The 24919-nt window shown below is 39.3% G+C and overlaps 1 protein-coding gene across 1 annotated transcript in view; it reads left to right on the top strand.

The window, feature by feature from the left end:
* Nucleotides 1-24919, top strand: part of LOC6044618 (proteoglycan Cow) — a 316099-nt gene that overhangs the window by 216026 nt on the left and 75154 nt on the right. Inside the window, exon 2 of the mRNA XM_038248521.1 lies at nt 7650-7752. Within this exon, the coding sequence (XP_038104449.1) occupies nt 7650-7752 (103 nt within the window). The remainder of the gene's footprint in view (nt 1-7649; nt 7753-24919) is intronic.

Genomic DNA, 24919 nt, shown 5'->3' with positions numbered 1-24919 from the left:
AGATCAGCTTTATCCTCGCTCTCAGCTTGAAGGCAGAGCCTGAATGGAAGAGGAAAATCAAACGCAAATAATTGCCATCGAGGAATGACGCCCCTTCTCGAAGCGAAAAAGAAAAACTCATCCTTGCCTTGAGTGGTTGAGATTTGTTGGGTTTAGGTAAATTGGTTGGAAAATCAAAGAAAAAAGTGCTTTGGGAAGGTTTAATTCTTAATCAAAAATTAATAGAAGAAAAATAAAATAACGAACAAAATTTAAATTAAAAAAAAGTCAACGGTTAATTCCATTCTTTAAAAAAAACAGTAACTTTAAAGATAAAGAGTAGTAAAAAGGATTGTTATCCGAGCATTCGTTGGTGAAGGTTGTCTGAATCAACATGACTCGTCGCGTCCCGGCGCAAAACGCCGGCAATATTGCCCTACCTGCGGCTCAAGCAGGCAAAAAAGTGGGAATTTCCAAAAGGAAGGTTGAGGCCTCAACTGATGGCCAAAAACCGGGAATTTCCAAAAGGAAGGTGCTTTTGGAAGTGACATCGAACAGCAAAAAGACGAAAAAGAGCGACGGTACTGTACCGATGGATGAGGAGGAGGAGAACTCTTCGTCGCACGAGGAGCAGCTATTGAAGAACAACAAGTTTGCTGGACTGCCTGACGAGGACCAGGTAGCGGAAGCAAAGGAGAATGAAGTGAAACAGCGAAAGGAGAAACTGCCTCCTTTTTATGTGCGGCAATCAGCAGCAACGATCGACTTTCGAGCGGGGCTGGTTGAACTCATCAAGTCTGGGAAAGTCCAAGGCAACATTCGTCTGTGTCAGGACGGATTTAAGGTGCTGGTGCAATCCAGGCAGCACTATCAACTGGTCAAGGATTACTTGACCGAAAACGAGGCGGAGTACTTTACCCATGATGTCGTCATGGATAAGCCGTACAAAATCGTCGTCAGAGGTCTGTACGACATGCCAGTGGAGGAATTAGCTGCCGAGCTAAAAGTTTTGAAACTGGATGTGTTGGCCGTGCACAAAATGAGCCGACGCAACAAAGACATCAAGTACCGTGACCAGCTCTACCTGCTGCATTTGGCTAAGGGATCGACGACGCTTCCTGAGCTGAAGGCAATCCGAGCGGTTTTCAACATTATCGTGTCGTGGGAGCGATACCGACCAGTGCATCGTGACGTCACACAATGCTTCAACTGCCTGGGCTTCGGGCACGGAGGTAAGAACTGCCACCTGAAGCGTCGTTGCGCCAAATGTGGTACCGATGCGCACATCACATCCCAGTGCATCCAAGATTCGCTGGTGAAGTGCCTCAACTGCAACGGTGAGCACTCGTCAACCGACCGAAAGTGCCCCAAGAGAGCTGAGTTCGTGAAAATTCGGCAGCAAGCATCGACGAAGAATCAGCCTCAGCGTCGTAGAACTCCTCCAGCCCTGGTGGAGCAAAATTTTCCACCTCTTCAACCGCGACGCCAGGTCCCGAACTTGGCACCGTTGCCGTTGGATCCCAGGAAGAGAGCTGAGATGAATCATCCACGGCCGGGTTCCAGCCAGGAGCCGAGACCGCCACCACCGGGCTTCAGCCAGGAGCCAAGACCAACCCAAGAACCAGCAGTTGAGGAAAATGGTAATGATCTTTACACCTCAACCGAACTCCTCAATATTTTCAAACAGATGTCCGCTGCACTGCGTGGATGCAAAACCAAGACCCAGCAGATTGAAGTGCTGACCTCGTTCGTCATCCAGTATGGATCGTAGGTCCCTCAAGCTGCTGAATTGGAACGCTTGCTCCATTAGGAGGAAGAATTTAGAGCTGGTGGATTTTCTTCGCGAGAAGGAGATCGACGTAGCTGCCATCACGGAAACTCATCTGAAGCCCGGTGAAAAAGTTTATCTGCAAAACTACAAGATCGCGACGCAGCTCGACAGGACCACCTCTGGAGGAGGAGGTGTGCTTGTCGCTGTTCATCGTGATCTCAAGCCACGCCGGCTGCCACACTTTAAGCTGGACATCATCGAGGCCGTTGGAGTGGAAATTCCCACTTCGGTTGGCCCAGTACTCTTCATTGCTGCATACTGCCCACGTCAGGTGAATTCCAGAGATGGTTCAGCAGCAAAACTGAAGAGCGATATCCAGAAGCTGACACGGCGGAGCGCAAAGTACATCATCGCTGGTGACCTCAACGCGAAGCATGAAGTTTGGGGCAACAGCAGGAGGAATCGGAACGGAGTGATTCTGCACAACGATCTGCAAAACGGATACTACAACGTTGTGAGTCCGGATCGTCCAACGAGGGTGGCTCGGTCTGGGAATCACTCAATCATCGACTTCTTCATTACCAATATGGCTGAGAACGTGGCTCATCCTGAGGTGTTTGAAGAGTTGAGTTCTGATCACTATCCGGTGGTTGTGGAGGTTGGAGCTTCCGTTACTCCGCAGCGGCAACCAACCCGGAAAGATTACCACAACGTTGACTGGCAGCAGTTTCAGCAAGTGGTAGACAGCAACATCGACTATGATCAACACCCGGAAACTTCTGCTGATATTGATCGTTCGCTGGAGGTGATCCAGCAGGCTATCAACCAAGCAGAGGCTGCCAACGTTCGGGAGGTTCCTGTTAATTTTAAGGTAACTGATATTGACGTAGATACTAAACACTTGATTAGACTTAGGAATGTTTATAGGAGACAATATCAACGGACTGGGGACTATGACAAAAGATTTCAGTGAACAATTTGAACAAAATCATACAAGACCGACTTGACAATATCAGAAATCAAGAATTTTCAAAACATGTAAGCCAGCTTGGGAATTATTCAAAACCATTTTGGAAACTTTCAAAAGTTCTTAAAAACAAACCAAAGCCTATTCCTCCTCTTATTGTTGAGGATTCTCCTTTGATTACATCCGAGGAAAAGGCAAATGCACTTGGGCTTCATTTTGTTAGTTCACATAATCTTGGCGCTTCCATGACCAGCCGTAAAGAAACATCAGTTGCCAATAGTATTTCAACAATCAATGACTCTACCTTTGAATTTCCTGCAGATTCCCATGTTTCTGGTGAGGAAGTCAAAGTTGCAGTTAAACAAATGAAAAATATGAAAGCTCCAGGCTTTGATAACATTTTAATCTAGTGTTGAAAAAACAGAGTGATCAGTTCTTTCAACATCTAGCCAATATTTTCAATAAATGTTTGCAACTTGGTTACTTCCCCACCAATTGGAAACTGGGCAAAGTCATACCAATTTTGAAGCCTCAAAAGATCCAACATCGCCAACAAGTTATCGTCCCATTAGTCTTTTGAGTAGTCTGTCCAAACTCTTTGAGAAGGTCATCTATTCAAGGCTTTTGGATTTTACCAACGATAATAATATAATTTTGAACGAGCAGTTTGGCTTCCGAAAGGGACATAATACTGCTCATCAGCTTACGAGAGTAACTAAAATCATCAAGCAGAACAAGCTTGAGTCTAAATCAACTGCTATGGCTTTGTTGGATGTTGAGAAGGCTTTTGACAATGTTTGGCATGATGGTTTGATACATAAACTGTATTTATACGGTTTTCCAATGTATCTTATCAAAATTATCCAGCACTATCTTTCGGAGAGATCGTTCAGGGTTTTTCTGAATGGGATTGCTTCTGGATTATTCAACATTGATGCTGGGGTTCCCAAGGAAGTATTCTTGGCCCACTTCTGTACAATATTTTTACATCTGATTTGCCTACTCTTCCTGGTAATGGTGTGTTGTCACTTTTTGCTGATGACACTGCCGTTATTTATAAGGGTAAAATAACCAGATATTTAGTTGGCCGTCTTCAGAAGGGTCTTGACGTTCTTTCCGAATACTTTGGCGACTGGAAAATTCGCATAAATGCAGCCAAAACTCAAACCATCATTTTTCCACTTTCCAAATCGGCCCGATTTGTCCCAAAGGATGATGTTTTGATTAAAATGAATGATGTTTCAATACCCTGGTCAAAGGAAGTTGTCTATTTAGGTCTCATACTTGACTCGAAACTATTGTTTCGGCAGCATGTAGATAAAATATTGAACAAGTGCAGCATTCTCATCAGGTGTTTGTATCCTTTAATTAACAGAAAATCAAAGCTATCTTTGAAAAATAAGCTAGCAGTTTACAAACAAATAATTTACCCCGTTATTGAGTATGCAGTACCTGTTTGGGAGTGTTGCGCTAGAACTCATAAATTGAAGCTCCAGCGTGTCCAAAACAAGGTACTCAAAATGGTTTTGAATGTTCCTGGCTGGACAAGATCAAGTGAGGTTCATGAATTAGCAGAAGTAAAAATGTTGGATCAGAAGATTCAAGAAAAATGTTTGAAATTCAGGGAAAAATGTGCTATATCTGAATACCCCTTGATTCAAGGATTGGTTTAGTTTATGGTAAGATTAAGTTAGTTTTAGGTTAGGTTATGTTTTCTTAATTTTTTTTCCTCATTGTACCTAGTGTTACAAAAATGATAAATCATATACTTTTAAAGTTAAGAAAATGAACAGTGTTTAAATCACGAAAAGCAAACTAAAGCTGAAGAGCCACAGCTGACCACTTATTATGTAAACCAAATGTAATTATTATAAGAAAGATTCAATAAAGTATATTTAATTCAAAAAAAAAAAAGTAGTAAAAAGAAACTTTAAAAAGTTCAATTCATTCCGTACCACATTCAAATGACCGCGTGAGCGCGATGTTGAGGTTTTGACTCTCATCTGCATAATAATGGCCCTTTCCGTTGAAAACCATTGAAAAACCTCCATCAGCTAGGATGAATGGACAGAGTTGGGTGGACCGCACAGGCATTCGTTCCCTTACCACAGACTGTTCCCGGCAATCGCAATCACGGAGTTGCTGTGAAAACCTTAAAATAAACTAAACCCTAAAAATTAATGAACTAAAAACTAACAAACTAACAAACTAACAAACTAACAAACTAACAAACTAACAAACTAACAAACTAACAAGTTAACAAACTAATAAACTAACAAACTAACAAACTAACAAACTAACAAACTAACAACTAACAAACTAACAAACTATCAAACTATCAAACAAATTTATGAAATTGTCTATCTTTGTTTGAATTAGCTTATAATTTCTTTTTTGCCCTCCTCACCTCAATGAGGAAAGGCTTTAAAATCACTCGAAAAATCAACTTCTTTATTTGACCTCTTAGACCCACCTTCACGTATACCTAACGACTCAGAATCAAATTCTGAACAAATGTCTGTGCGTGTGTCTGGATGTGAGTCCGTGCACCGAAAAATATGCACTCGATTATCTCCGGACTGGCTGAACCGATTTGGACCGTTTTGGTCTCATTCGATTCGTCTTGGGGTCCCACAAGACCCTAGTTAATGTTATGAAGTTTTGTTTAGTATTTCAAAAGTTATGCTAAAAAAACGATTCTGGCTAAAGTTCGAAAGATTGTAAAAAGGGTGGTTTTTGTAAGAAAACCCATCATGCTGTATATTATTAGAAAGGTATTTGAAAGACCTTTCCAACGCGTTAAAAAGATTGAAGATCTGTCAACCCCATCAAAAGTTATGAGCACTTAAGTGTTATTTATAAACTTGTTTAAGCCGGATCTCAAATATTTTGATGAAAAAGTTGTCCGGATCTATCATGCGACCCATCGTTGGATAGGTAATCAAATGACCTTTCCAACAAGCCCAAAAGATTGAAGATCTGACAACCCTATCAAAAGTTATAAGTACTTTAGTGTTTTTGATACACTTTTTTGAGGCCGGATCTCAGATAATGTGATTAAAAAAAAATAAGTGTTATTTATACACTTTTTTGAGGATGTGTAGTGTCTTTACTTTATGAATGTGAGGAAGGCACCAACCACCTAAAGGGGGATTAAGTTACGTTTTTTGTTTCATTTTGTTTCACTGTAGGTACCTTGTTGATCCGTTTTGTTTCTTATTGAATCCATTTGTTAATGTATGTTTCCATTTGTTTTTTCTTGTTTTCCTTCCTTTGTTTTTGTTTTTTCTTGTTTTCCCTCTTTCCTTTTTAGTTTTTTTTTGCTTATTTAATTCTTTTTTATTCTTTTTGATTCTTTTTGATTCTTTTTGATTCGTTTTGATTCGTTTTGATTCTTTTTTGATTCTTTTTGATTCTTTTTGATTCTTTTTGATTCTTTTTGATTCTTTTTGATTCTTTTTGATTCTTTTTGATTCTTTTTGATAATTTTTGATTCTTTTTGATTCTTTTTGATCCTTTTTGATTCTTTTTGATTCTTTTTGATTCTTTTTGATTCTTTTTGATTCTTTTTGATTCTTTTTGATTCTTTTTGATTCTTTTTGATTCTTTTTGATTCTTTTTGATTCTTTTTGATTCTTTTTGATTCTTTTTGATTCTTTTTGATTCTTTTTGATTCTTTTTGATTCTTTTTGATTCTTTTTGATTCTTTTTGATTCTTTTTGATTCTTTTTGATTCTTTTTGATTCTTTTTGATTCTTTTTGATTCTTTTGATTCTTTTTGATTCTTTTTGATTCTTTTTGATTCTTTTTGATTCTTTTTGATTCTTTTTGATTCTTTTTGATTCTTTTTGATTCTTTTTGATTCTTTTTGATTCTTTTTGATTCTTTTTGATTCTTTTTGATTCTTTTTGATTCTTTTTGATTCTTTTTGATTCTTTTTGATTCTTTTTGATTCTTTTTAAATTTTCCTTGTGGTTTATTTCTGCTTAAATTCTCTTGAAATTTTTATCAGCTTTTAAAACTAAATGCAACACACCGTGGCATTATTCAAAATGATGCGCCCTAGGCTTTTAATCACACTCTTGCTGACTTTTAGATGACGCAAAAGCCCTACGGGTTGATGGTAGCCAGCGGTCAATTTGAAACCGCTTGTCACCAGGACCATTATTCCCCGATATGGTTGCCTTCCTGACGTTTATTTGTGTCCTGCAGCGCCGCGCACACCTATAAAGGGTAGTGTTCTAAAGCGAAACCCATTCAGTTCCACTCGATGGGGTGAAAAAGGGCCAAAAGGCTTTTCCATCAATTGAAAACTTGGTCGTATATTAGGTAGATTGAGAACAAATCGAACATTCTTTGAACTGTTCAAGATTGAAGATTTGTTCTTCTTGATTTTTTGTATTCCTGAGATTCTCTTTTTTTAATCAGAGTTTGAATTACAACTTTTATCAATAGAAGCCGTCATCAACAGAAAAGTTCGAAACAAAAACTCCCGCAGGCGATAACTTCTCTGAAACATAATCCTTACCATTTCCTTTCGGAAAATAAAACAAAAGAACGCAATCAAAATCTCCAAGTTTTCAGCAAAATCAAAGCGAAAACAACAGCAACAACAACCAACTTCAATTACAAACAATTTATTTTTCGCCCGCTCCGCGTCCTCGACATCCAATCATTCAGGATTAGCCCGAAGGATCCGTCCAAGGAGCAGTGGCAGTAACGAATGAAAAGATTTCATTAATTTGTCTTCTCTTTTTCCCCTGGACCAACCAAGTCTTTCAGACACAGACACAGACTGTTTCTGTTGATGCTGACTTGGGATGACAAACGAACAAACAAACAAACAGCATCAACAGAGGCAGCACATAAGTCAGCTTTATATAGGGATTTTTTCTCATTTTCCATTTTTTTTTTGCCTTCCCCTCATTTCAGGACGACAAAAGTAATCAACAGCTGGATTTGCAACAGCAAAAGCAACAACAGCAGCAGCAACAACAGATTCCGGAGAAGAAAAAGTGGATTCACGACCCATCCAGTGAGTATTCGCACCTGTTTGTGGCAGGCCCCAAACGTCAAAACACAAAAGAGAATTAAGGTTATGGAGTTGAAATAACGGGCGCTTCGAGTACGTTTCGTGAGTCCCTCGGGCGTAAAATTGATTGGAAATTGATTTATTCCGCAGAACTGCATCCAACAACAGGGGATTATCTAGGATTCTGCGAAGATCCCATTAGAATGGAAACACAAGAATGAAGATGTTATTTACGTTGTCTTCATAGCACGATGTAATCGTTCAAATGTAGTCCAACCTACACAGAAAAAATATGTAAATTTACACAGCACGTAATTACTGTTTCTTATGTAAACTCACTCAATGTAATGTTGAAATATGATGTAAAGAGTAAAAAGTCATGGAAATTACTCCAATGTAAATCTAAACCTAATGTAAATCATGAATCTAATGGAAACGCTGAGCATGGAAACTCAAATTTGATGAATTTCTACCCTTGTTCGGCTTCCTGTAAATTCCTGTTTAATGTAAATCATCCAATGGACACGCTCACACGCTATTGTTGAGCAAGTGTGTCGAGCGATCCAAAGCCGTAACTTTGCCGCCGAAGAGGTTTGAATGTTTTTTTCCTTCCTCTTTGGCTCAGCCTTTTCCACTCTGTACTGTCCAAATGTATCGCTAGAACCGAAGTGCACATTTACGTTTTACTTATACCCAGTCCCCTTCTTTAAACTCTGGTTTCTGAAAACTCGTCCCTTTCAAAGCACATTTTTGCGATCGGGCCGTGGAACTCTGCAGACGCAAATACAGAGAACAGTATGGTCCTTCTACATGTGAAGAGTACAGGGGAAAGGACTTGCCAAGCCATGTGGGTTTGAAACCACGACCTTCCACTCATAAAGCGAAACCTGTAACCATTAGACCACAGGAGCTCGGCTATAGTAATATTTGGTTCTCTTTCTATCGCTCTCATATTTCGCTGGCCAACTGCCTGAGCCTCGACCTGAACAAGTTGATGCTTTAGCCGCTCGTTTATAAAATGCAAAGATGGCTCAGTCGGCAGCGGGTAGCAGCAGTAACACCGAACATCCTACCCGTCGTCTGTTCAATTCCAGTCCAGCGTTATTCCACTTGGCCGTCGACGAGAAAGCGTACCCTACCTGTGAAACAACTTTTTTATATCAGAATTTCCTTTTGCCTGACCGTTTCAATCATTTTAAAATAGAACATAGGCCACACCCTTTTCCTGCTGCATTCCAAATCGAGCTTCTCATTCCCATTGGCCAATCAGAATTAGTTGATTTGAACTAATGTAAATTTCAAAACTAATGTAAATTTTCAAAACTAATGAAAATTTCCAATGAATCTAATGTAAATTTCCAATGAACCTAATGTAAATATACATCATTTATCATGATACCTTTTGGTACATGATAAATAATGTAAATTTACAGGAATATTTTTCTGTGTAGTATAAGGGGAAAAACATTTAATTCTTTAGGGCACCTTATGTTGGCAAAACAGCACATTGGCGGTCAATTGCAGCTTTTTAAATTCGTTATCATCTGAAACCTTGCTACACAGAAAAAAAAATGTGAATTTACTTGACACGGAAAAAATGAATCGAATGTAAACTCAGTTAATGTAAACTTGAGATTCGACGTAAACGGTTGAATCACACGTAAAATCGTGTTTTTACGTATAATTTGTTGCAAATTTACATCAAATTGCACTTAAATTTATATGTTTAATGACGTGCAAAAATGTTACATCATAAATGATGTAACATTCGGAAATATTTTTTTGTGTGTATATAAAGTCTATCAGAAGAGCAGTTTGTGGCCCAAACCCTCTAACCAAACAGAGTCTCTCATTTGATAAAGTCTCATTTACTAATATTTTTGAAAAGGACTCTAAACATTGAAATCTGTGATCCGGCTGAAACTTCGTTGTTGCCATCGGTATGCCCAAAGAAGACATTTTGCATGACTAGTTTGTCCATTTAATTTTCAATAAAATTTTGGTAACTGTCCATACAAAAATGATTAATGAAAATTCAAAAATCTATATATTTTGAAGAATTGTTTTGATCGATTTGATGCCTTCGGCAAAGTTGTAGGAATGGATAAGGACTACACTGAAACAACATGATACACGTCACATAAACTTGATTTGCAAAATAAAACAGTATTTTTATTTTTTTTCTGATATATGTGTTAGGGGCTTGGTAAGGGGACATCAAATGCCAACTTTTCAGAAATTTCCAGAACGGACAAAAAGTCTTTGACCGAGTTATCATTTTTAATAAAGTGCACCGTTTTCAAGTTATAGCCATTTTAGGTAACTTTTTTGAAAAAAGTCACAGTAATTTATTTAAAAAAATTAGTGCCCATGTTGGCCCACTTTTGAAGAATATATTTTTGAAAAGCTGAGAAAATTCTCTTTATTTTACTTTTTTGAACTTTTTTATACGACCCTTAGTTGCTGAGATATTGCCATGCAAAGGTTTAAAAACAAGAAAATTGATGTTTTCTGAGTCTCGCCCAAACAACCCACCATTTTCTAATGTCAATATCTCAGCAACTAATGGTCCGATTTTCAATGTTAAAACATGAAACATTCGTGAAATTTTCCAAAAAAAATAAATCAAGACTGACATCTCAAAAGGGCGTAATATTGAATGTTTGGCATAAAATTGCAAGGTAAGATAACAATTTTCAAAAAGGGCAATTTAATGCCAAATAAGAAATCGGTTTCACCCACCCTTTCCGATTTCAATGAAACTCCGAGGATCGTAAAGCCATTTTGCACTTGAGAATTACATTTGAGAAAAGCGTAAGTTATGAAAATTATTCAAACATTGCTGTGTCTCAAACTTTAAAAATTGACTAAAATGACCACTCAGGCTAAACTCAACCACGAGCCTTTTGACTTTTTTTTAATTTCTAGACAGGGTTGATTATTTTTTCCAAAATTTGAATAGAGGATCAGGTCGGTACGTCGCACTTGCAAACAATCCAAAAATTGCATGACATAAAGGAAATATACCCTTTCTAATATAACTTTCTACCTATCTTCGTCATATGGAGAGTTTGATGCTCAATTAAAGCTCCAAAAATACTTTTCAGGCTATAAACTTACCAGCAACAGCACCGCCTCGAGTAAGCACGAAAATTTATGCCACTTACTGGCCAAAAAAATCAAATTTAATGCACTTTTGATCATAATTTCTATTTTGCGAGACCATTTCTCATCATTTTGGTGGCACACACATCCACACGCAAGATCAGAGGTTAACTGCTTAACTAAAGTCGCCATCAATATCTTTTCACTTGCGCTAACGATTTCAAAGCGCTTAAGATATAAAATTGCTTCCAACTACTGGCAACATGTTCTTTTGCACATTAGTTAGTCACTCACTTGAAAAATAATCCCGAAAAATGTAAATAATTAGCAAGCACCATCAAAAAAACAAACGCGCCAAGTCTTTTGACGTTTCAATTTTGACGACCCATTCCAATCGAAGGCTGAAGAAAACCGAGCGAGAAGCGAAGGCAAATAAAGAACAAAGGGTGACCACCAACACCACCAACATGCTGGTGCAGCGCCTGTTAGAGTGAGCAAGTGCTGTCAGGTCAGGAAACTTTCGCTATGAATGCTACTTTTCGTTAGTGTTCGCTTAAAATTTCAGCAGCACGAAGCAGATCCAAAAGAGCGCTGGAAGAAAAAAAGAACTGAGCTTAAAATAGAAAAATGGGCATGGCCCAATGCACTCGACTGGTTAGAATGCATTTTTGAAATATTTTTTTTTTGAATGCTTGTAAAAGGAATAGTACAACCTTTAATAAAAGTGAAAATAAACAGAAATGTTCACAAAAAGTTGCTCAACTCGTTGGTGTACTTGGTTTTAGTGAATTTCAAGGAACAATCCAGATTATCCAGCATCATTCAAACACGACCGCTTATTAGGCTTAAAATGGGCATATTTCCCCTATATAGGAAAATCGATGCGCACAATTTCTCCGTACAAACTTTGGAGAAAACTCATTCGACAATGTCGAAATATTTTTGAAAAATTCAAAATGCACGCAGTTCTGGGGACCCCAAAGTTCATGCTTCCCCTCGAGTTGACACTGCGCTGAAATTTTGTTGATCAGTTTATCCGATATTCGAGTCACAGTCATCGAATGGATCCTTTAATCTAAAATAAAACTTTAATTTAAGAAAAAAAAGATAATAACTCGGGTTACTGATAACTGAACAGTTTATTTATTTCGAATAAGGTTGAACCGTACCGTTCAATCGAACGTACACAGAACATAGAACAAATTTGATGTGCACAATATTGCATCGCCATAACTGTGCTTCATTTCAAAGTTCGTTAGGCAACGAATTGATATTGAAAGTTCGCCACAAGCGCGGCGTGGCATTTGCCCCACTTCCGGAAACTTTGCAGCGTTTGCACTAGAAATATATGCCAGTTTATTGAATACGTTTTTCTTCTTTTTTAATATTTATGAAAATATTTTCTCCTGCGGTCCACCGAATCCATTCAAAAGCAGACAAGCGCAAATCAAACCCTGCTCCAAAGGGTGCCAAAGATGGCAAAAGTTTCGTAAACTATCCCAGTTTTTACTCCCATTTTTCAGCCCCAAGGATGATTTAAAAAAAACTGGAAAGAATGCCATCAAACTGAACTCAACTCGCGAAAAACTAGTTTGAGAGAAGCAAAAAAAAAAGGCTCAACTGGTTGAGGCAACAGCAGCTTGCCCTGCTGGGCTGACGGCGGCCATGGCCAAAGTTTTAAGTTGCAGCCCTCCGGGCCGGGCTGGAACCAGCAAAGTGCCTCGGGACTATCAATTTGGGTGCAACCGAGGGTTGGCATTTTTTTGTTCGCTTCTACTTTGCCTGCTGACACACAAACGCAAACAAGTGACTGCTTTTTAGCGTTGAAAAGTATTGGTTACGAGTTTTGTTTTGATTTTGTCTTCTGTCAAATGGAGATCTTCGCACGGTTCCTCTCACGCACACCATGATTCTGTGTAAGTATTCGTATTCAAAGTATTGTTTTGGTTTTGCTCGATTGTGATTGGCCAAATTCCAAGCAACTGATTTTGACGTTTCATTTTGATTGCCGCCACAAAGGCTGTGTTGGGTCGCGGACCCTATTATCGGCGATTATTTATTACCCCCCGTCGCACGGGGGGGGTGAGTACGAAAGAGACGTCAGTGGTGGCAACTGACGTCTGCTTGACTTGTTATTGTTTTGAATGTTGATTGTAATTTGTGTGAAATAAATTCGTTCTGTTGCGTTTTGACACCCGTTGAGACTGGTCGTCTCATCGGGACCAAGAAAGTCGTCGTGTTTTATTTTATTGTACCGTCATCCCAGTGGTGTCTTCGTCCGCCGTCGTAATATTCGTTTCGTTTCTTGTTCCGGACGTCCCCGCAAGTAATGCACAACGTAGGGGACTGGACGATCGGGCCGAACATTGGTGCCGTGACCAGGATGCGGGGGCTGCGCCGGAACATTTGCTGTTTTGTTTGCTGTCGATGGTAACGCAAGATGGTTTCAGCGCCTCTGCAGCAGCTGTGATGTAAGGAGTGGAACTTGGTCGCGGAAGTTAGGTAGGACCTGACGGGGACTGGAGTGTTGATGGCGAAAGGTCACTGGCTGCTGGTTCCCGGTGTCGGACCTGAGGTAATCCGGCGTTCAAGGCTTGTGCTCGCGAGTCAAGTCTGGGGCCACAGAGCCTTTCCCGCGTACGGTCAAATCGGACCCAGGGATGAATTGACCGGAGACAAGGCCGGCAGCTTCCGGACACAAAGTGGCTGCCCATTCATCGCTGCTGAAGGTGGAATCCATCGAAGGATGCCTGTCGCGCAAAAAGAAGATGGCGGTAGCGAAGCAGAGGACATCATGGGGACCGGAGCAGCAACAGCAAGAAGTCGTGCGAAGAAGTAGAGGGTAAAATGTGCCATTTTAGGGGACCGGTATGTTGGGTCGCGGACCCTATTATCGGCGATTATTTATTACCCCCCGTCGCACGGGGGGGTGAGTACGAAAGAGACGTCAGTGGTGGCAACTGACGTCTGCTTGACTTGTTATTGTTTTGAATGTTGATTGTAATTTGTGTGAAATAAATTCGTTCTGTTGCGTTTTGACACCCGTTGAGACTGGTCGTCTCATCGGGACCAAGAAAGTCGTCGTGTTTTATTTTATTGTACCGTCCTCCCAGTGGTGTCTTCGTCCGCCGTCGTAATATTCGTTTCGTTTCTTGTTCCGGACGTCCCCGCAAGTAATGCACAACGTAGGGGACTGGACGATCGGGCCGAACAGGCTGTGATTGGCTAAATTTCATGCACGTGATATAACAGCTGATCCAAATTTGTAAACAATACAATAAACTCTCAAGCGCGAATACCTCTATTAGGTTTTACGCCGACTCGATTTGGAGGTTAGAAGGAGTGCACTGTTTTCAAGGATTTAGCACAGTTCGAAGCGGTGGCCGATTTTGTTCGTGAAAATTCGTCGACAATCGACGAAGACCATGTAAACAGTGCACGCGAGCTATCAAATGACGTCACGGCGTAAAACCAAATACACTCACCCGGTGGTTGATCACTTTTTCGTTTGACACTTTTTTAGTTTGTACCCCGTTGGCTGGTCAAAGTCAAACTAAAAAGTAACGAACTATCACTTTTTACACGGCGCTCATGCACACTATCAAAACAAAGATTTGATAGTGTGTTTGAACTCCGTGTAAGAGGGGTGTCAAACTATAAATTGACCCCATTCGTTTGACAACAGTTGGTGTCAAACCATCGGGGTTTGAGTGTAGAGATCTCCACGGTTTCTCTCACGAACACCATGATCGTATTTGTATTTAAAGTATTGTTTTGGTTTTGATCGATTATGATTGGCTGAATTCCAAGCAGTAAAAACCAGCTGTTTACCACGTGCTCGTGGTATAACAAAGGAAAGAGCTGATTTTAACAGACGAATCATTCTACTCGATTTGCCTATGTCTGCGTGTAAACTTTGTTACAAACTAACACACTCTCGCGCGTGGATATCTCTATGATGTCATAAGGGAAGGTTGTGTAAAGAATAGTTTTCAACAAAAATAAGTGATAGTAGAAGTTGAAAGTGTAAAACAAGTCCACCCTTTTAGGTGGATTCACCCGACAGTGCACCACAGTGCATTTTATTGCGCTCGTTCCCGAAATTCCATTAACTCCAATCCCGGATTGCATATCTGCTGGTGGCCAGCAGTCTGCCGCATGGCCCGAGGTCTCTGGCTCTCGCTGTTCGGGAGGCACATCCTGTTGATTCGGTTGACGCCACCACCGGACAACCGTTCCATTTTGGCGCGCGCCAAACGTCACGCGCACCCCGCAGATCATTAGCCATCTTTCAATTTAACGCCCCTCTGCCAGTGGCCATTTTCGGCACGTTCCGGCAGTGTATGTGTGTGTGTGGCATATCGCGGGAAGGATTGGCCAGGACCCGGGGTTTGTTTGTCAGCAAATCTGGGTTTTTTTGTGGATATTGTTTTGAGGTTAACTTTTGAAACAAACAAGTGTCATTTTCATGGATTAAAATTCGTCGCTGTCGTGCTAACTTGTCGTACGTCGATTTTGGGCCAGCTCACAATGTCTCACGTTTTGACCTTCACAGATTCCCAAAATCGATTTCAATTTCAATACATTTTTGTCACTTTTCATAAGAAAGAAGGTTCAATCTTGTCGTGCTATCTTGACACAGCCTGAAAATGTGCGACAACTGGCCAAAGGGATTTCAGGTCAGAACGCGTTTGACACACGTACAAGCGCGACTACCGTAAACATTTGTTATTATAACTCGGGACTCCAGCAACCAACTTCAACCAAACTTCGGGACAATGCACAGAATGGTCAACCAAACAAAACGTGTTTGTTATTGTTTACATTGCGTGTTCTAGTTTTTGTTTATTCAAGGTCAAACTTTAAAACGCGTTTTCTCGGAACGTCAAAAAACGACATACGACAAGTTAGCACGACGGCGACGAATTGCTAATTTGAAGTATTTTTAAGTAAAGCTAAAATTGTGATTTGAAAGTAATATTTCAATTGTAACATTTTTTTTTAATCAAATATAAGAAGTTTTTATAATGGAGTTTTTTACATTTTTTAAACTAAATTGAAATTGCGGACCCTAATTTTTAGGAAAATTAACGTAAAACAATAACCTCAATAGGGTGGTCCTATTTTTCGCAATTAAATTTTTGTGATTAAAGAAACAATTTTTTCTGAGAAGTCCTAAGAAATATCCTAAACTTTGCTCAAGACCCAAAATCGCTCAAAAAAAAAGATTTTTGAATATTTTATAGCCTTTTTATGGACAGCAGCCAACATTGTTTGGAGACTTGTAAGACGAACTAATGGTACTAAATTTCTTCTTTAGCAATGAAAAAAAAACACACAAAGAAAAAATCGATTTTGAGAACAAAATTGATGCAGCTTTCAGTCCAAATTCTTGAAGAGATGCATTCGTGGACAATAAATATAAATATTTGTAATATGAAAAACAACCAATACTGTTTGTAAAAGCACTCAAACATACATTTGACTTCCCTGCCCCAGCTCGTAAATATTGCACTTGATACTAAAATCTTGCTGTGGAGAATGAGTCGAGTGGTGTTCGAAGGTTCTTGAAATCGGAAACTGGGTACGGTGACGACGATATGGGAAATTTAGGGTATATTCCGATAGTTGGACATTTGAGCCTTGGCAATAACATTTATCAAAACAACAGTTTAATTAGCTTGAGTTATGGTGTGACGTTGAGACGCTAAGACGATGAGACGTTGAAATGCTGAGATGTTAAGACATTGACACTTAAATATGTTGACACTTTAAAATGTTGAGACGTTGAGACGTTGAGACGTTGGGACGTTGAGACTTCAAGACGTTAAGACGGCTGGACGTTACGACATTAAAATTAATACACGCTTCTTTAACCTAACAATTTCCAATTGCTATACGACCCGCAAATGGAAACCGACTGTTGAAACCACTTCCAGTCTGCAGGCAAAGGACGAGAAGCAGCCACTCTTACATGACTCTTGGTACGAGCCAAATTGTTGCTGTTGCCAGCACGACAAAAACATGTTCGTACACGCAAATGAGAAAACGCCCGAAATGAGCGCTCATCAAATATGTATGGAATACAAAGTACACGTGCACATACACACTTTGTTGGTAGCGGCTTTGAAGCACACCTTGACGAGAGCACACTCCCGTCGCGAAAATGGTCATGGTTGAAAAAGCTTCCACAACATTCGGAGTAAGCAGCGCTTCCAAAACGTTCAGCGCCCTTTCGCTTTATTACTGTCTGCATCAGCAGCCACCACAACCTGTCCCACAAGTCAAGGAGCTTCTTCTGGCTCTAGTTCTTTTTGTCAACAAGCCGACCCCGGCTGATGATGACGAGCTCGTCGGGTTGAATGTCGCGCCTTTGAGGTTAGGGGACACATCGCGACGAACCGTTTTTTCGCTCTCTACGACCCACCTCGAGATTAGCAAATGAGGGTTGCCCACTTTTCATCTCTCGCGAACCCTTCTTTTCCGTAAACGAATACGATACGGTTAGGTTGTTACATTGTGTCAATTTTATCGATTTCGTTTTGTGCAGTTATTCGTAGCGATTTTTTTTTCGATTCTGCTTTGTGCGGCTGTTCGCCGGCTTCGTTTTTTCCGATTCTGCTTTGTGTTGCCGTTCGCAAAGTCGGCGCTTGCCTGACAAATTCATTCAATCGTCAAAGTTTGAGCCAGTCTAGCGTGAAAAGGGATAAAATGACTTCAAGCTGTCGTAGAATGCCGTTGCGTGATGAATGATGATTTGAATATCGTGTAACGAGGCGAACGGGCGCAAATCTTGCCCGTTCAGTTCGCGGTATGTTTTCTTTATTCAGGTTTCGAGGTTTCTAGGAAATCAGAAACGCTATTGACGTTACGTCGTTTGGTGGTTGGTTGGTTCAATAGACGCCTTCAACGTGTGTGTGTGCTTGAATGTGAGAAATGATTTTGCGGAAAATATAAACCGCTCCTCGAGGCGCCGATCGTTTTTTTGATGGGTTTATGGTTTGCCGAACAAATTTGATTTGTTGCGTATTTTATGGCTTTTTTCTCCTGTTCAGGAAATCATAACAAGTTCCGCACGATTTATCATCGCGCTTTATCTATTGTATGTGACGATGTTATTAGATTTGTAAATTTATTATAAAATATTCAAACTTCAAGACTCAAACCGAAAATTTTACCTACACTGCTGTAAACAGATCAACACACACCCACATATTCTAAAGTGGCCATCATCGACCAAATTCAATTTGGGCTACCCGTAATAACGTTACGGAAACTGTTTTCTCCTTATCCCAAATGTACAACTACGAAACATGTGACTGCCGAAAGTTGCCTCCAACTGCAACATCATCAGCATCTTAAACGATGACCCGATGTAATGTGTGTGTGTCTGTGTGTGAGAGCGAGTGTGTAACTGCATTGCAAACTTCTTGTAAAACTTTTGTTGAAAGCCCCAAATAGTAAAAAAAGGAAATAAACTTTTTCCGAAACGAGCATTCTTGGCCACTGGCCGGCTGACGGATCAAAGTGTCATAAAAGTGCATTTTAGTTTTTGGGGAAACCGTACAAGTTTTTTTTTTTTTTTTTGTCATCAAAACTTTGCCACATTGTCCCGTTGGTCAGATTTAGTGCCCTCTCTGAGTGGGACCACTAAACAAGTGTTTTTCGGTCTCATTCGGTGATGTAAACCTAGTGAACTAGAAATTCCGACACTACAGATGATGTTATTAAAAGAAAAGTATTATAAATAGTTTAAAATCGATCTCAAACTTTTCTAACATTTTTTTCATGTAAAAACACTTTTATAAGAACCATGCGTCTCCTTTGAAAATATACTGATGAATAATTTTCCTAGTTGGGGAATGGCGCATAAAGGGATGGCGTCGCTATTTTTAGACCACGTTTTCCACTTTTTCTCCATCGAAACCGGCTACTTTATCGACTTCATTTTGCTGGGCGAGATAGGACGCCGTCTATTTTTAGACGATGACTCAGCACTTTTCCACTCATGCACTTAAAAAAACAGATGGCAGCACGATGTAACGCCACGTCCCTATTCCAGTCCAGCGTTAGTTCCACTTGGCCGTAGACTTAAATTAAAAATTTCCTTTTGTTGCCCGATTGAATAATTTTAAAATAGAACATAGGCAATACATAGGCATTAGGGTGGCTTGATGTTGTATGGGAAAATTTCAAAATGGACTAATTCAGTCAGAACAGGCATTTTCCGGTCCCATTTGGGCCCCCAAACAACCCCCCAAAATTTGGGAGCGATTGGGTTTGACCCGGCTTTCCGCAAAGCGATTCAAATTTGTATGGAAATTTGTATGGGAAAACCCTCTTTTTAACATTTTAATTTTTATCATTTTCATTTTTCACTCAATTAGAAACTAACACCGTAGAAGTATAGCCCTGAATGTCCTCTAAAACTTTGCCGAAAAAAGTATGGTTCTGTCTTGCTTCTGAAAAAAGATACAGAGTTTTTAAAAGAGATGTGCCCTTTTTCGCCCACTTTACAGTGATCAAAAAGGTATTAAATAGAAACGAAAAATGGGTTGACAACCTGTAGATGTGACACCCTGTCTTCCAACCATGTTACAATTTCTTGGAATAAGTAGCTTAACAACTTTTCCTAAGACACCAACGCTTTAAAAGGTCACCAGTAGAAGTTAGGGCTCGGTTGACACCCTGTAGGTGTGTCACCCTGCATGTCAATAATTTTAAATAAAAGCCACATAACTTTTCCTAAGACACCATTTTGCTAGCTTGCTTCCTTATTACGTTAAAAAATAAGATTTCGAAATATCTACCGAAGTACTGGCAGTGTTGGCAACAAATATAATTTTCAGCACTTATTTTGAAATACCTCTTTTAAAAACTCTGTATCTTTTTATCAGAAGCGAGATAGAACCATACTTTCTTCGGCAAAGTTTTAGAGGACATTCAGGGCTATACTTCTACGGTGTTAGTTTTTAAATTGAGTAGAAAATGAAAATGATAAAAATTAAAATGTAAAAAAGAGGGTTTTCCCATAAAAACTTCCATTTAAATTTAAATCACTTTGCGGAAAGCCGGGGCAAACCCAATCGCTCCCAAATTTTGGGGGGTTGTTTGAGGGCCCAAATGGGAACGGAAAATGCCTGTTTTGAAAAATCGATCATGTCAGGCCACCCTAATAGGAATACTTAAATCCATGTCGAGTTTCTCATTTCCATTTTCCAATCAGAAGTAGGGTATTTGTTCATTTTGGGCCTACTAAGCAGATCGCACTTTTAATTTGATGTTTTCTCAGAGGATGCTATAGGCAGCCTAGTTTGTTTTACATGAACAAGTTTGTTTTTTAATGCTTTAGCTCGTACATTATCAATATTTTGATAAACATACCTTATATCGCTGTAAAAGCACAAAAAACTAAAACATTTTTTGCCCCTGTTTTGGGGATATTGCTCCTAGCATACGACCTTCTTTGTGCACATTTTCGGCCTACCTTCTGATTGGTTGAAATCTCGAAGCACGTGGCGAAATTTTTTGACGTACGGTTCAGCTCGTTCAGCTCCAGCTCGTACAGTACAGCCCCAAAAAGTACGGTCACCAAACATGCGAAAGCGAATTCAAGCCACAAATCATCATTAAAATAATTTGTTTAACCAGTACCAGTTAAATTACGTGCATAAATTGAATGAGCATAATTTATTTAATTAATTTATGAGCTTTAAACATAGTTAATATTTGTTGCGCAATCAATTAATTAACCCGTACTACGCGAGTGAGGACTTTGAGATGTGAAAGGCGCACACACACTGTCACAGTTTGTAGAAGTGTCAAATGGACTGTATATACAGCCATCATCTACGAAATTTAGAGAATATCTTTGATTAAGAATATAATTGATTGATTGATTATTATTTGAAACGGGATAATGCTAATCGCCATTAAAAACCGATTGCTGGTGGTTTGAGATTTGGGGGAAGGATCTCATGTGTGTGAAGAGTGATGAAAGCCGTGACGCTGAGTGTCAACAAGCGGTAAGCGAAAGTGGTGAAAATTTTGGACCTAATGGGCAACTAGTAGTTTTCCACGAAAAAATTAACAAGTTATATGTTTATTCCGTTTTTTCCTATTTAAAAGGAAATAGTGAATTATGTTTGCCAACCAAACTGAAGCTAATGACAGCAAGTATCTTTCCCAAGTGACAGTTTCCTGCAAATTGACGGTGGAATGCACAATTTCTTCAAATTAAATTTGGTAGGCTCAATATAGGTACTAGGCCCATAATAGGGACAAATACCCAAGTTGATTGGAATTATTTCAACAAAACTAATGTAAATTTTCAATGAATCTAATGTAAATATACATCTGGGTAATTCTCTAACAACTCACACAAAATCGGTAAAAATTGCCCGACCCCTCTTCGATTTGTGTGAAACTTTGTTTTATGGTATCTCGTGACAGCGGGGCGGTACGACCCCTTTCATTTTTGAACATGTGAAAAAAGAGGTGTGTTTCAAAAATTTGCAGCCTAAAACGTTGATGACGGTTTTGTTTTTTGATGAAATAAAGATTCGAAAAGAACATTAAATTCAAGCAAAACATTGTAAAAGGGCCGAAGCCGAAGTGAAAACAAAGAGTCTATCCTGCTCACGTCAGTTGATGTTTACATTAGGAACGAGCAAGATAGACTCTTTGTTTACACTTCGGTTTCGGCCCTATTACAATATTTTGCTAGAATTTCCCATTTTCCAAAAAAAAAATACAGTCGAGTAACGGAAAATGGCAGAGTTTTCAAAACTTTATTAGTGTTTTTTGATGATTAATACGTTTTTTTCGGAATTCTAAGTTCGCCATCAAATCGGGCGTCTAATTTTGCATAAAAGTCTCTTTGACACCAAATTTCTATCTCATCACCGTTTCAGGCTGCAAATTATTGAAAAACACCTCTCAAAAATGAAAGGGATCGTACCGCCCCTCCGCCACGAGATATCAAAGAACGGACCTCGGATTCGTGATCAGGGACAAAAGTTACCCCTTAGGACAAAGTTTCACACGCAAATCGAAGAGGTGTCGGGGCTACTGCTGTGTGAGTTGGCGGAGAATTACCCATTTTTTATCATGATACCTTTTGGTGCAATATGATAAATAATGTAAATTTACCAGATTTTTTTTTCTGTGGTGGCAGAGACAAAGTAGCGCTGGAAGAAAAAAGAACTCAGCCGAGAATAGAAAACAGACGGGCATCGTCAGATTAGAATACACAAGGGACATATTTTTTTTAATGCTTGTAAAAGGAGTAGAATAAATTTCAGTAAATGTGAAACTAAACAGAAATGTTCACAAAAAACTTCTCTACTGATTGATGCACTAAGTTAAGTGAATTTCAAGGAAGACTCCAGATTATTCAGCATCATTCAGCCGCGATCACTTATAAGGCTGAGAATGGGTACACAGCAAATAAAGTAGTAATCCAGCTGCGTGTAAAAGGCCTGGGTGTAAAATAAATTTTGCATTATTCTATGAGATTCTGTGTAATATTACACCCTGAAATGTGTAGCCCATTAGTATGGGAAACCTACTTGACCGAAATGTGGAGCTCACATATACGTTTATCCTTTAAATTTTTCATCGGTCTGATGGCCGAGCGGACTAAGGCGCCAGTCCCTACTGTAGGTGCTGGGTTTGAATCCCGTCGGTTGCAACTTTTTATTTTGGGTTTACAAAAATTGTACATGCAGCGTGTAAAATTAAGTGTTTATTTTGACGAAGGTGATGTGCATGCTTTTGCATGCGATTTTACCATCGGATTTTTTGCTGTGTATATTTCCCCTATTTAGTAGTTTTTTGGTTAAATTTTTCCTAGTTGAGCAAATTTGTATTCAGATAATGCTTTAATGTATCTTTACGAGCAGTTGCAAAATGTTTTTTTTTTTTAATTTAGTTTTGCATTTGTGGATTTGAAAACTTTTTAAGAGGTGTTCAAACATTGGCATGAATGTTATTTGAGACTTTCAATTTTTGATGAAAAAGTTGCATTAGACCTCCCAATGCAATATGTCAATTCAGATCTCAAAATAATTCATGTTAAGCAATTATTCCACATTAAAACGGTTCTTTTAAAAGACTGGAGTTTCACAAAGAACCGCGGCATTTTTTTGTGAGTCATGGTTCGTTTGTCCTTTTTAATGAATCGGCTCTTTGATGCTGTAGAATGAACGATTTAATTTTAATGATTGAAAATTGGATTACAGCCCATTAAGCATTAGAAAAATCTTTTGGTGTTGATTAATTTCTATGAAATTTGTAATGCTGGCTTAAAGAATATTTATATTTGAAGGGCTGCGGAATTAAAACAAAAATTGTGGATAAAGTTAGTTTTGTTTAAGCACTACAATGTATGAAATAAGTTGTTTAACATAATGTTATGTTGTTTTTTATTCACTAAACACGTTACTTCATAGCCCTTCTAAAGCACGATCAAATCCAGAAAATTTGCAGTAAAGCATAATAACCCACTTTCGCATTACACCCACTTTACTTATTTGCCCTGTAAATTCGCCATGAATTGAGATGATCCTCTGCAGTTGGCGTCGTATGGCGTATTATACAACCGAACCGCATCGTCGTCTTTGGTGTCTACTGCTTCTGGGCGTTCCGGATTACTGGCGATGGGGTGAGCTTCTTCTTGAGGTTCTGAAGCCCGACATCAAAGTTCAGCTCGGTGCGGTTCAACGGGCACACCAGAGACCGGGGTCTGACTTGAAAATGAACACTGGAAAAAAAATTGTCGGAAATTTTACTTGGTTTCATGAAATTTTTCGTCGTTAAAACGAAGTTGACTTTATAGCTGTCGGCCACCATTGCTAGTACCAACCACTAGTGTCTTCCTTTTATCTACAAGGACTTCGCCGCCCTGGGCTCCTAAGTGTATGAAAGTATGGCACGGAGCGACGGCGCCGAATACCCATATTTACACAAAGAATTTTAGAGCGCCCGCCGCGGGATTCGAACCGGCGACCTCTGGATTGTGAGTCCAGTGCGCGGTCCGATTGATCCACACGGGCGGGACAACGTTAAGTGCACAAAAAAGTTGAGATAATGTCGTTTTTTTTCCACAGTGCATCATACCCAGACTTCCGCTGAAAAGTTGGCGCTATCGGTTGCTTCCGAATGTGCGGATGTAGCGTATGTGTGCGTGTGTGTATGCGCCGGAGTCAAGTTTTGCCGACTTGACTGAGGCACCACATCCTGGGTGAATGCCTTCCGGACAAAACTTGCGACTTTGGCTGTGGTGATGCCACCAAAGACGCCGGGCTAAACCAGATGAATAGTTGCGTACTTTTTGTGTGCTTCTAAATGCGTTCTACGCTGATGTGCTTTACCTTATCTCAAGGTGATTGGAAACTGCAAAGTGAGCGAAACTTATTTTGCTACAGTTTACATTTTTAATGCATCGGGAAATGGATATGGTTAAGCTATCAAAAAGCATGAATTTTAAAACATTTTTTTAGTATTTCCAAAAAAACACCAAATTTCAAAAATTGAAAATTTTGTTCTAAATAACCGATTTTTCGAAAAAAAAATGCCTAACTAGTTTTACACTGAGTCGGGCGAAGAAAAATACACCTAGTTGTCAGTGTCAGCCACTTGCGAACTGTCAGTGAGAGCCGCCTTAATTTTTTGTTACTGTTCTTATTTGGTTGGAGCAGTATTGTGTTTGAAGAAAAATAAATTTAAAAAAGTATTTTAATTTGTAAAAGTATTTTTGGACGTAGATCGTTCATTAAATGCAAAAGAGGCCAAAAATATGTAATAAACGTTTATTTGTTTTTTGCTAATTTTTATTAAAATTCAGTTTAAAATATGTTTTCATAAGATATATTTCCTTATGACCATAAATCAAACAATGTTATGTCATACATACATGTGCTTACACTAAGACTTATTAAGTTGGTAGTAGTAGTAGTAGTAGTCAATGTGTTAAAATATATAAATCGTTCCTTCAGTAGAACCCGAGCTTTGAGGGAAGTGACGCAAATTCTCTGGGCGAAAATGCGAACAAAGAGGGGAAAAA

The sequence above is a fragment of the Culex quinquefasciatus genome, chromosome 1, assembly GCF_015732765.1.
Source record: "Culex quinquefasciatus strain JHB chromosome 1, VPISU_Cqui_1.0_pri_paternal, whole genome shotgun sequence".
NCBI classification, from domain to species: Eukaryota; Metazoa; Arthropoda; class Insecta; order Diptera; family Culicidae; genus Culex; species Culex quinquefasciatus.
This window is presented reverse-complemented; position numbering and strand designations above follow the sequence as displayed.